Raw genomic sequence first — 13,694 nt, 5'->3', positions numbered from 1 at the left:
ACGCCGTCTCTTGTTCAAAAGTGGCTTGACACAAGGAATGCGACAGCTGAAACCCATGTCTTGCATACGTCTGTGCGTGGTGGTTCTTGAAGCACCAACTCCAGCTGCAGTCCACTCTTTGTGAATCTCCCCCACATTTTGGAATGGGTTTTGTTTCACCATCCTCTCCAGGGTGCAGTCATCTCTATTGCTCGTACACTTCTTCTACCACATCATTTCCTTCCCTTCACCTCTCTGATAATGTGCTTGGACACAGAGCTCTATGAACAGCCAGCCTCTTTAGAAATGACCTTTTGTCTTGCCCTCCTTGTGCGAGGTGTCAATGGTCGTCTTTTGGACAAGTGTCCAGTCAGCAGTCTTCTCCATGATTGTGTAGCTACAGAACTAGACCGAGACAATTTAAAGGTCTTTGCAAGTGTTTTGAGTTAATTAACTGAATAAACTGTGACACCAGGCGTCTTCAATATTGAACCTTTTCACAATATTCTAATTTTCTGAGATACTGAATTTGTGGTTTTAATTAGTTGTTACTGTGTAATGAATATAATAATATACAAGTTTCACTTTTTGAATGGAATTACTGAAATAAACTTTTTCACGATATTCTAATTTTATGACCAGCACCTGTATTTGTAGAAAGTAATTTTTATGTTCGCTAAGGTTGATGAGCTGTGGAAGCACGAACTGGGTTGACTCGAGACTGAGCTGTAGATGAACACCCAGTACTTCCACTACAATCTTACTCATGAAATGTTTTGCTAAAAGACCTCTCCATGAACTGTTTCTAATGGCAGCAGGTAATAACCATTTCCTAACTCAGAACTGTATATGTGTAGTATCTGACAATAGTTCAAAACAATTATATAGTTGGTTATATGTTAATATATAAGTATTCTGATTGTTGAATCAGTGTATTTTATAACCTAGGTGGTTGTTGTGATTCTGTTGATGTAGCTGCAACTCTGAAGCTGTAGACTTTATTAAAAAAAAAAAAACGACAGTAATTTTACAAATAAAAAGCAAATTACCCACCTTAAAGCGGATCAAAACCAAACCTTATAAACTCCCTGATGGTTTCACAAGATGCTCAAAGAAAAAAAAAAAACCTGATCTGTTCAAGCAAAAACATTTTGAACCAGTTCATTCAAGGGTTCTGTTCTGGAAATGAAAATGGTTTTAATTTAGCTGTAAATCTTCACATTCAGTCTCTTCACCGTCCCAAACAGCTGCTTCCTTCTCGTTTCTGACCACTGGCTGCGATGTCCTCAGGAAGTCAGAGCTCTGTGAGCTCACAGCCTGGTGTAGAGGTCGTCCGCTGACCCAGTTCACGGTTCTGATAAACCAAATTCTCCGTTCGTCTCGTCAGCAGGAGGGAACCTTCCGCTTGTGGATCCACCTCTTCTTTTCCTTAGAGGCTGGAAAAATCAGATTATATATAAAGGAGTGTTGCAATATTCAAACAACCCATTTAGGGGTCTGGCCATGTTCTGTATTTAAATACTTATAAAAAAAAAAAAGGAAACTGCATTTAAATGTCAGGGTTCATAAGTGATGCAACAATGCTCTGGATTTATCTCCTCAGCAACAATGTTTAAATGTTCTGTGGCTGCGAGCAGCTCTGCCCGTCCGTTACTTTCGTCTGACACATTCGCAGCAGAACGTCGTTGCTCTGAATGAGTACACGCATTTACAGGAACAGCTGGGCAGAAATCTACGATCAGCGAACTTACCCCAGTCTTTCTTAATAAACTGAACAGCTGGTCTTTTGTTCTTTCCCGTCTTATTCTGGAGGGAGAGAACCTCGTTATCTGGAAGAGACAAAAACATCAAACGTGAACAACACGGTTACCGTCAGGCTGACAATCTGACGGAAAGCTGAAGGTCCACGTCGTGTCTGCAGCAGGACATCCAGAGGAGAGGACGCCTCCGAGACGAGACGTCGCTGTATAAAGATCGTCGTCTTTACAAACTCCTGCCACAGAGTGGAGCTTACACATTATTACTAGTAATTTAGACTTTTGAACAAATAAATCAAAGGCTGGTTCGATTCTGGACAAAGAACAAACGGCAGAATTCATTCTGATTAAAAAGTCTCAGAAAACTGAAAATACAAAAATACATTATTTTAATGCACTAATAATATATTTATTGCAAACAAACTGATTTACCGGTACTCACTTGACTTTTATTTTTCCCCTTCAAAAAAAGTTAACATTAATAACTTTTTAAGTGCATAATTGCAGTTTTTAACAAAGCAGAGGATATAATTTTTTTTAATTATTATTATTTTCAAGGTAGCATTATTACAATTAAAATATAAAACTTTATCTTTCAAGGAGAAAAACAACTTGTTTGTGCATTTCGTGGAAGTTTCTGACCATTAAGTTCAAATAGATAAGCTTGTAAATGTAACAGACACAAGTTAAACTCAGATTTTAGACCAGAATACAGATTTGAACCAGCAGCACACGTCCAAGAGGAAGAAAAGCCCTTTTGTGTAATTGTTCAGTATTACATCATCTGTATTAGTATTACGTTCATCATCATTACATCATCAAGTCATTTGGACATTACATGGTTACATTTAGTCTTTTTTGTTGTTCGGTGTTTTTTTTTTTTTTCAGGATTTATTAAAAAAAAACAAAAAAAACGTCAAACTGAGTTCCAAATTAATTAGGGAAGCACGATATTATCAGCATGGTATCGGTATCGGCCAATATTAGCGTTCAAGTTTAACATCAGCCATTCCATTAAAATAACCCGCCGATATAAAAGGCGCTGTTTTTACCTGCAGCACAACGTGGACGTCACGTGCACCTACCCGATCTCACGGCAGAGAGGAAAATTCAAAATGTCGGTGGTGTGGATGTTTAATTTTTCGTTGGTGAGGATGTCGGATTCAGAAGATTTATGGACTACGTTGAGCCTCGCCACATCGTCCCCCGTCAGAGATATTTTTCTGACGTAACGTTACCAGAGTTACGAGCCGTCGTTTCTGGCGTCACTGAGAAGCTAACAGCCGATAGCACGACTTGTTGGGTGAGTTCTACCACAGACGTTTGGACGTCGTGTTAGCCCGTTAGCATGATTATTCTTACAGCACAATGGACAGATAAAAACTTTGATCTTAAAACGTCTGTCCTTCATGCACAGGAGTGCAGAGGAGTCCACACTGCAGCTATAGGAACCTGGAACAAGCCTCCACAGGTGAGACAGCATCGCAGGTGACTAATGCTAATAAATAACATTTAACACTTTTCATTTAATATAAGTGTTATGCATATGGCTGTTAATGAATATATGTCACCAGCTCTTACAGCTGTTGCACAATTTTTAAAGCAAATAAGCCTAAATGAGAGGAATATGTTCTGACAAAGGAAAGTCTTTAAAAAATCTCGGTATCGGCCAAATAAGTTTTAACACATCGTCCAACAATCCAATATCGCGCATCCCTAAAATTAATTGTAGTAAATAACAAATATTGTATTAATGATTTTTTTCAACAAATTCAGCTGTTCTAGTTTGTTTAGTTGGTAGAGCCGTCGCTTCTCAGTGAAAAGGTTGCTGGACCGAATCCTGGCCGGGGACCTTTCTGGGTGGAATTTGCATGTTCTCTGCATGTGTGGGTTCCCTCCCACAGACCAAAAACATGTTAACTCTAGTCCCTAGGTGTGAGAGAGAGAGTGAATGGTTGTCTCTGTGATGGACTTGAGACATGTCCAGGGTGTCCCCCGCCTCTCACACAGTGACTTACTGGATATGGACACCAGTGGCACAGAAAGGAAGAAGCGGGTAAAAATAACGGGTGGACGGATGTTCAGTCAGCCTCTGCTACATTTGATTAGAAGGAGGAAGTGCTATGTGTTGTCATCAGTGTATGTCCCCATACAATGATGACATTAGTTCTCTGCATTTAACCCATCACACCTGATACACGCAGGTGGAGCCGTGAGCAGCTCTGTAAGTCCCCGGGGAACAGTTAGGGATTAGCTGCAGGACCTTTGCGGCCTTCTTACTTGTGCCCCTGCAGGTTCCCGGTCCGTACAGCCGCGACTGGAGGAAAGCCTCTGCTGCCCGCTGCTGGAAACATGACTCCTCTCGCTTAGTCACCGTCATCACCGTGTACTTCCCCTGAAAGCTGACGCAGAACGTGCACTCGATCAGCTTTATTTTAAACGAGAACACATCAATTAAAACGTAACACGACCAGCATGCATTAAAATAACAATTGGAATTGAATAAAAACGTTCTAGATCAGATACTCATCTTCCAGAAGTTTTGTCAATTATCAGAATATAAGTTTATTTACGTACTCTCTGACATTTGACGGTCTTCTTCTTTTCTTTTCAATTTTGCCCCCTGCTTCCTTCGCCGCCTCCTCTTCGGCTGTGTGACGACAGTTGAATTAGGAGAAGTTCTACTGAGCTGCTTCTCATCCTAACTGTACGCTAAACATGAACAATCTAAGAAAAGCCATTCTCCATTACCTTCTTTCTCAGACTGTTTCTGCTCCCTGGAAAAAGCAAAGAGCAAAAGTGAGACCTGACAGAATCAGAGGAGAACATGTGATTTCACAAGGCAGCAGAAAGAGCCTCAAATAGTCTTACTTTGAAGGAGTCGAGTCGATTTCCTCCAACACTTCAGCTGGTAGGAGCTTTCTTTTCTGTGGGGAAATGAAATTATTGCTAAGGAAGAAAAAAAAACACACACTTGCAGCTTACGAGATTAAAATGTCAGCTTACAAACAACCCATGAAATTCTCTCAAACAAAAAAAAGGTTTTATAATGTGGTTAATATTAAAACAGGTTGGCTACTTTCATGTGATTTTGAAGAGAATATCAGTGCTGGATGATATCTTTGTACATTTAGGTAAAGTTCATCATTGTTTGGACACATTTGTTGGACATTTTGTTGTCTCTCTAGCAACTAATTATTAAAACAAGAAATCTTTTAACTCAAAATCTGTATGACCAATTTCACCAATTCAGTTTAGTGCAAAGTCAAAACATAAGTTATCTCAGGGCACTGAGCAAAAACATTCACATATTATAAATGCCAAGTAGTAAAGTCATCTATCTATGGAAGGAAGCCATATAGAACAAGAAATATTAAACTGATTTTTTAAGTTAACAAGTTGCCTTCGAATGCACCAAGTCGTCACAGATTTTCTAACAAGCTTAGATTTTTGTAAGATAAACATCACTGGATGCAGCCAGGCACTACAATAAAGAACTAGCTTTTCTTCAATAACATTAGATTTGGCTGATTTTAAAATTCTAGTCGGCTCATTAATAAATATGACTGTTGAGCTTCAAAACCGGCTCACAGAAAATGTTATCTGGTGAATTTTCTGAATAATCTTACTGGGGTTTTACTGTTAGATGCGTCCTGCTCTTGTTATCTGAGCCACTCCATTACTTTCCCAATGCTTGTGTAAAAATCACAATTAAGCCACAACATGACAGTACTGTAATTACATAAAAATTACATCTAGCTCAGAATTAGGCTGATTACATTCCTAATTTAAACTCTGTTATTTATCTAAATGCTAAAAAACGTAATCTGGAGCTGTTCTTGTTCTCATGTATGTATTTGATGATCATCTTTGTCACTGGATGAGACATTCGTTAAGTAATTAAAGCAGCACGGATCCATTCAGTCACTTTACTCTGATTGTTTAAGACAAACAACAAACCTTCTGCTCCTGGAACAGCTCCTGCCTTTTCCTCCTCTTCTCCTTCAGCAGCTCCTTCTCTCTACAAACCATCAAAATGTTTATTGATTGCACCAAATTTAAATGTGCACTCGCACAACCAGCCCTGTATTCTTGCATTTAAAGCAAACATCAAGGTTGTTGCATCTGTAAATAACGTTTCACTGGAGCACAGGACTTGACCTCGTTGGCCACGTCTCATGAAACAAAATGGGCAAAATAGCTTCAATGTAATATGATCCATCTCTAGAACAGTTTAAGATATGACTTACAAAATAAATATAATTTAAGGTAAATATTTCCAACTTTCTAAACAGTAAAGTTCCTCTTTTATGGAGCCCCAACCACAGACCACTGTACAAGTTTAGTTTTAGCTGAATGTTTAGCCCTGCAGCAATTATTCCTTGACAGCTCGTAAACACGTTTTGGTAAAACTGCCGATGTATAAAATACCCCAGCACTCATAAGAATATCTAATGAAACGCGAATAGTAGGGTACTTAAACGAACATTTCACAGAAAATTGCCCGAATGCTTGAGTTTTGAATGGAGTTCGGAGCACTGTTAGCTAGCTGCTAGCTACCTTCGGACCGTGTCCAGCGCCTGCTTCATGCTCCGCAGAGCCTGAGCCTTGGAGTCCTCAAACGTAACCTCCTCCGGTACCTCATCGTCGCTCGACTCAGAAGACACGTTTACAGTCTTTGTTGGCTTCCCGTTGTCAACGTTCCCTTTCAGAGACATCGTTTTCACTCGTTTCTTTGCCACGAGCCGTTTCGCGGATGACGCCATGTTTGTTTAGCACCGCCTACTGAACACGGCGCGCAATGGTTTGTGGGATTGTTTGGAGGCAACGGATGGACGGGTCGTCGAAGTTCGAAAAAATGGACATTAGCGCAGTTTAAGGAGTTTTTGTTGGTTCGTGACGAGCCTATTTGTAATCCGAGAAAGGACATACTTGTCAAGAGTTGCTCTCCTGCTCCTATGTTTTTGGAATGAAGCCTAAAATGACAAACCCACACAAAATCTGGAGGTTTAACAGAGACTACAGTACTCCTTGGAACAATTTAAACGTTTAACCTCAATTTATACATGGGTTGTATCTTTAACAATATGTTTACAAATTGGGCCTGAGATGAAGTACGCACAGACATCAAACTAGTTAGCCAAATACTAATCTGTAGTCATAGCTCTTTTTATATTTGCCACAACGTGACGCTGCACAGGAGATTAGTGGCAACATCTGCCCCCTCCTGGCCAAAAAAAGAACTACAGCCACTAAATAAATTTTACAAGAAAACTACAAAAATCAAAACGTTTTAACTTGTTATACTGTAGTCACATGTTTAACGCTTTAAATGCTATTAATAGTATTCAGGAGCGTACTTTATTTTACATTATTATGATTACTGTTGTTATGATTTATTTGATCTTTTTTTAAACCTAGAATTAAACTGACAGACAAATATATTTTGTTACATTTTCCCTCCATTTTAAAACGAAAACATAAAAAAACTGTTTTATATTACATTTGTGTTGAAAATGGTCCTATATACATATGTTTTTTTATGAGAACCTTTTTTAAAAGTTGTGCATATAAAACATGAAACAACTGGAACAGGCAATATTATTGTTAATAAACATGTTTTACATTTTAAGTATATAAAAACAAATCAATAGTTAAATGAACAAAAAAAGGATATGGACTATCTAAGAAAATGTGTATAAAATCAATTAAACCAGCTTTTTTAAATATAAAAAAATGCATATGTAAAACTAAATAGTAAAATATAATAAATAAACACATTTCAATCGTGAAGACAATAGGAAAAATAACAAGTATGAAAACAATTAAACATGCTAAATTTTAAAATAAATCATGCATTTTTAAAACATTTTTTAAACTAATAACATAGCAAAAAATTTGAGTCATCCGTTTCATGATGTTTTGTGTAATGATCCTGATTTTATTTTAAAGTGATCTTTGTCAGTAGCTCTTTAGGCTTTTTTAAAAGGTCTTTGAAAGTTTATTTTAAAACTGACTGCTTTTCCTTGTACCTGAAGAAATAAGTCAAAGTCCAGAAGACATATTTTTAAAGACTTCAAAAAGCGTTCAATACAAAAACAACTGGACTTTATTTGTAACAGAAGACGTTTCGCTCCTCATCCGAGGAGCTTTCTCAATTCAAAGAGCAGAGAGTGAGAGATACAGGTTATAAGGCTGAGTGAGATAAGACACACACACACATAAGACACACACACATACTGTATATGTAGATTGGCAGTTCACACCTAAAAACCTAAACAGTAGGTCTTTTGTTCCTCTAATTCACAGACGAGGCCCCTCTGTTCCCATCAGGTGTGAAAACCGGCTGGGGATCTGTTTTAAAGTTGCATTATATGTTTTTGAAAGTGGGAATCTGAGGCCTCCTCCTCTGTTAAGAGATGGTTTTTCTCTTTTTACATAAATTGCTTCCTTCACCCCCCTCTCAAACCATCTGTGTTCTCGGTCCAAAATGTGCACATTTTGGTCCTCAAAAGAGTGTCCCTTATCTGTGAGATGGAGGTGAACAGCTGAGTCTTGTCCTGTGGAGCTGGCTCTCCTGTGTTGAGTCATGTGTCTGTGAAGAGGCTGTTTAGTTTATCCAATGTAGAGGTCTGGACAGTCCTCGCACAGGTCCTCCAGACCTCTACACTGAGGAAACTAAACAGCCTCTTCACAGGAGAGCCACCTCCTCTGGACAAGATCCAGCTGTTCACCTCCATCTCACAGATAAGGGACACTCTTTTGAGGACCAAAATGTGCACATTTTGGACCGAGAACACAGATGGTTTGAGAGGGGGTGAAGGAAGCAATTTATGTAAAAAGAGAAAAACCATCTCTTAACAGAGGAGGAGGCCTCAGATTCCCACTTTCAAAAACATATAATGCAACTTTAAAACAGATCCCCAGCCGGTTTTCACACCTGATGGGAACAGAGGGGCCTCGTCTGTGAATTAGAGGAACAAAAGACCTACTGTTTAGGTGTTTAGGTGTGAACTGCCAATCTACATATACAGTATGTGTGTGTGTGTGTCTTATGTGTGTGTGTGTCTTATCTCACTCAGCCTTATAACCTGTATCTCTCACTCTCTGCTCTTTGAATTGAGAAAGCTCCTCGGATGAGGAGCGAAACGTCTTCTGTTACAAATAAAGTCCAGTTGTTTTTGTATTGAACGCTTTTTGAATTCATCATGTCCTGGATGACTGAGAATCTTCACCAACATATTTTTAAAGACCTTCACGAACCATTCACTGAGACAACTTTATGAAAATGGAATCAAAATTCAAAGAATAAATGGGTAATTTCACGCGTATTCTATTCTGTATGTTTTTATTTATTATTTATAATCTCCTCCGATCTATGCTTTTATTCTGAAAGCACGCAAATACTCAGAACCGGAAGCGCTTCTTCTTCTTCTTTAAAAGAGCAGCTTTGCAGCTTCCGGTAGTTGTCAACAACAACAGCGGCAGCGTGTAACGTGACTCACTGTGGAAATAATGATGCTCCGAGTCTTACTGCTGTTCGTGGCCGCTGCCGGGGCGTTGGTGCTCGGCCTCCCTCAGCTCGAGGCCTCCGCCCCGGGCAGCGAGCCGTGCGCCGCCCCGCTGCAGTGGGAGGGCCGGTGGGTGGTGTACGACCACAGCTCCGGCAGGAACAGCCGGGCCGCGGTGTCCTATGACGGACAGAAGCAGAGGATCCGGGTCCTGCAGCAGCACAAGAAACACACTCCGTGTCAGAGGTAAAAAAGACAGAAAAACAAGTTTAAAAAGGTGGAATATGACAAAACAAGAGGCTTTAAATCACATTAATAATCACATTTTATTCAGAATAACACTTTGTAACTCATGTTTACTTTATTGGTAAACAACAAAATACTTGTGCTACAAAGTTTTTTTAAGTTCACAAAACCCCTGCTAATAAATAAATACAAATAATGCCAAATATTATGTAAATATTTCAAAGATTTATGCCAACTTACAGTATGACCTATTTAGATAAGTTTTACTACTAATAATATTAAATTAATTATAGATGAATAATTAAATTAAAACCACAACAGTTTTCTGCGGGATCAATAAAGTTCTATCATATTTGATCATTTTAGCTTTTTTTTGTTGGTCTGTGTTGTTTATTTGTTGTGTTTCAGTAAGTGTTCCTAATTTTTGATTTTATTAAAAAAAAATAAGTTTCTGTTGTTTCATTTTGCAGCTTTTCTTAATCAACAGTCAAAGACGGGCTTTATGACCTGGAAAATCTTATTTTACTTTACAAATGTTAAATCACTTTATAAACAAACATCCTAGAATTTATTATTATTATTAAACATGTTAGTTTTTCACTCCTAAATAAAGTACATTTGATCTAAAAGTCATTTATTTGAAGTATCTGTAATTAATGTAATCATTCAACAAACTTTTTGTTATTGTTTTGTTGTTGTTTTGATGTAAAATAATAAACATTAAAAATGTATCATCAGAAACTATCAGGAGGATCCATTTGTGTTTCGCCTCAGTTGTCTGGTGTAGGTACAGCTCACACTGTTGATGTTTGTCTTTTAAACTTTCACATAAATGTTAATAAAACTTTTAAAGTTGTTTGACTTGTTCCCTCTTTGCAAAAACTGCAACACTCTTATTCTTATTAATCCTGTAATGAATTGATTCATCAGTCATTATATTCAGGTGTTCTTCCTAATTAAACAATATTTGCAAATACGTGATGTGTTACATTTAAAAAAATGATGATTTTGGATTAATAAAAATGACATTTTTCTTATTCAGTCAAAGCCATTTTTGTACTTTTTTTAACTTTGTTTTTTATTCACCACTTTTATTTTATTTAGGATGAAATTTTCCCATTTAAAAGTGTTTTGTTTTCCTCCAAATGGGTTGTTTGTTCTGTTTTTGCTCCATTAGATTATTGATAACCTTCCCTACGCGTCTGTTAGCCGCACTCGCTGAGCTAGTTGTTTACTCAGCCGGATAAATAAAAGGATAAACAAACACAAAGTCTCTGTCGGGTCTCGGGAGTTGTGAAATTCTGTCTGGCTGCTTATCAAGGACTCAGTCTGTTGATAAACTTTGGTTTGCTTCGTGTGCAGCTTTAGTTTGATCTGAGCAAAGAGCAGAAACGCTCCAACATCAATACACCTGCACGCAAAGATTTGGAAGAAAAACACGTTTTAGTTGCGTTAGAAAGCAGCTTTTAATGTAAAATATGTCATATTCTGGAAATAAACTGAATTAATGTTCAATTAATAGATAATATGATATCAGGTCGTATGTTTTTGCCTCATTCTGAAGCCAACAAAGCAACATATTTAACACAGCCTTTTATTTCCTTGGTCCTGTTCAGGTTCTTTGAGTACATCTACTTGTATCAGAGCAGAGTGATGTTCCAGATCGACCAGAAGACCAAAGACTGCTCTAAGATTGCCCTGACGGAGGACTGGGATCCCTTTGACATCCCAGATAACTCCACGTTTGAGGAGCAGTACTTCATCGGCGGTCCCGGGGACAGCGTGGAGGTTCAGGAGTGGTCGGACAGGAAACCAGCACGCCAGCGTAACACAATCTTTATTTTTCATTTCATCGTGTGCTCGTAGAGACACGAAAAGTCCAAACATGGAGGTGCAGCGAAAGCTGGAAACAATACTTGAATTAAATAAAAAGGCATAAAGTAAATGCTGCATTGCGAAGCGTGTGCAAACCTATCAATCTAGAAGGTTTAGCCAATTTATTACTTTTAAATCTGTAATGAAACGTACAGGAATATATCAGGTGAAGATGTTTATTTAATCTGGAACTCGAGTAGGAAAATAACTAAACGTGGATCTCTAAAAAAAACAGGAAAACAGAAATGACCGTGATGTCTTTTTTTAATTTAAATTTGATTTGTGTTAACACCGACGGTTTTATGTCTACGATTTTAACAAATACAGTGTTTTTCCCCCCAACATGTTGAACCCATAAATTATTAAAAGTACAGTAGTCCCTCGCTACTTTGCGGTTCGTTTATCACTGTTTTTCAAAATAAGATTGAACATGACACAAAACTGGCTGATTGATGGATGAGCCGCACGATCGGCATGGAGTTTTTATCTAAAATAAATTATTTAAAATTATTTAGCACCTGCTGCTCCTTTGTGCAGCCCACACTGCAGGATAAGCTTCCTCCTGCGGCTGATCACCTGATCAGCTGCAGAGGGGAGGAGTGGGCGTGGCCAAGAGGCTTGCAGGTGGCTGAGAGAGGCGGAGGCAGGGAGCTGAAATCATGACATGCTGTGCTCTTTTAGAGCATTTAGAGTTTAGAAACATTGTTTAAAATATTGCAAGAGTGTAGGAAGGGTTTAAAATGTCTTTATATATATATACATGTTTATATATATATATATGTTTATATATGTGTATAAATACTAAAATAAACTACTACTTACTACTTGTACTACTATTCCTACTTCATGGTTTTTTCACTTATCGCGGGGCTTCAGGTGTGCATGTCCCCTCGCGATAAACGAGGGACTACTTCCAGTTCTAGAAGTGGGCATTTTAATCTGCATTCTACCTTTTGTCCAGCAGGGGGACATCTGTGGCTGTAAACCAAATTAGACTCCACCCCTCATTTGATTTGTGACGTCATTTAACGTTTTGATCATATTTTCATGAGTCTTTGTGCTTGGGTCAGACAGTGTGATCATTTTGTTGTCAAGAGAAGGAACAAGAGTCCTGCAGTTTAAATAATATTTCACTTTCTAAAAGATGAACGTGATGGAATAAAGATTTCATTCTTCTCTAATCTGCTCATCCTTCCACCAGATGAGACCTGGGTGGGTGTTTACACCCTGAAGGACTGCTACCCGGTGCAGGAGACCTACACCATCAACAGCAGCGTCACCACCTCCACCCGTTTCCTCAACCTGCAACTGGGCATCAGTGACCCCAACGTCTTCACCCCCCCATCCACCTGCCAGTCTGCCCGACCTGAGAGGATGCTCGAGTTTGAGTGCTGAGGTCGCTCCAGATCTAACCTTTGACCTCAGATGACTAACAGCTGTTTGAGTCTAAAATCACTCCTTTGTTGCCTAATGTAGCTAAAACCCTGAAGGTTCAGCCGCTGTGGAAGAAGTACCTAAATAACTGTCACTATTGCTGATTCTCAAGTTGAATCTAAACTTACTCTTTGATTTTGTTTAATAAATAATAACATGGTGGAATATGTTGTGTGTTTTACACCTGGGATTAGATTAGAATAATTTAGCTCCGCTTCGGCTCGCTCTTTTTTTTATCCTGATGTTTTTGACGTTTTGCGCCTACACTGCACACACGCTGCAGGTATGACCGCGACACACTTTTGAAGTTTTGTGTGTTGCTGCCTTGCCATCCTGCCATCGGGGTTCAGTTCCCGGCCCCCTTTTGAGCCTCGGGCTCCGGCCTGTCATGGCGGCCGTCTCCACGATCCTCCACCTGCAAGCACAGACCGAACTGTAGGGAACAGTTCAGTTCCACTGGGAACTTTGGATGTTCTGTGTCTGCCAGAGCCGGTTTTGGAGAGCAGTTATGCATTGCTGCGGTCTTTATCTTCATCATGTTGCTAACAGGACCATGTTACTAACAGGACCATGCTGCTAACAGGCCCATGCTGCTAACAGGACCATGCTTCTAACAGGACCATGCTGCTAACAGGACCATGTTGCTAACAGGAACATGTTGCTAACATGACCATGCTGCTAACAGGACCATGCTGCTAACAGGACCATGTTGCTAACAGGACCATGTTGCTAACAGGACCATGCTTCTAACAGGACCATGCTGCTAACATGACCATGTTGCTAACATGACCATGCTGCTAACAGGACCATGTTGCTAACAAGACCATGCTGCTAACAGGACCATGCTGCTAACAGGACCATGCTGCTAACAGGATCATGCTGCTAACAGGAC

General features: G+C 39.1%; 2 protein-coding genes across 2 annotated transcripts; one reads left to right on the top strand and one right to left on the bottom strand.

Annotated features, from left to right (window-relative positions):
• Positions 1 to 1,069: 1,069 nt before the first annotated feature.
• Positions 1,070 to 6,523, bottom strand: nol7 (nucleolar protein 7). The gene is made up of 8 exons (XM_037681942.1): positions 6,297 to 6,523; positions 5,697 to 5,757; positions 4,608 to 4,663; positions 4,488 to 4,513; positions 4,314 to 4,386; positions 4,017 to 4,138; positions 1,731 to 1,808; positions 1,070 to 1,415 (listed from the first exon to the last, which is right to left on the bottom strand). Exons 1-8 carry the CDS (start codon positions 6,500 to 6,502, stop codon positions 1,363 to 1,365), a joined length of 675 nt encoding a protein of 224 aa, XP_037537870.1. The 5' UTR covers positions 6,503 to 6,523; the 3' UTR covers positions 1,070 to 1,362.
• A 2,679-nt stretch (positions 6,524 to 9,202) lies between these two features.
• epdr1 (ependymin related 1) lies at positions 9,203 to 12,967 on the top strand. The gene is made up of 3 exons (XM_037681941.1): positions 9,203 to 9,493; positions 11,110 to 11,318; positions 12,570 to 12,967. Exons 1-3 carry the CDS (start codon positions 9,252 to 9,254, stop codon positions 12,761 to 12,763), a joined length of 645 nt encoding a protein of 214 aa, XP_037537869.1. The 5' UTR covers positions 9,203 to 9,251; the 3' UTR covers positions 12,764 to 12,967.
• The last annotated feature ends 727 nt before the right edge of the window (positions 12,968 to 13,694 follow it).

The sequence above is a fragment of the Nematolebias whitei genome, chromosome 9, assembly GCF_014905685.2.
Source record: "Nematolebias whitei isolate Nwh7 chromosome 9, NemWhi1, whole genome shotgun sequence".
Classification (NCBI taxonomy): domain Eukaryota; kingdom Metazoa; phylum Chordata; class Actinopteri; order Cyprinodontiformes; family Rivulidae; genus Nematolebias; species Nematolebias whitei.
Note: the sequence above shows the minus strand (reverse complement) of the source record. Positions and strands in the feature narration are given on the sequence as shown.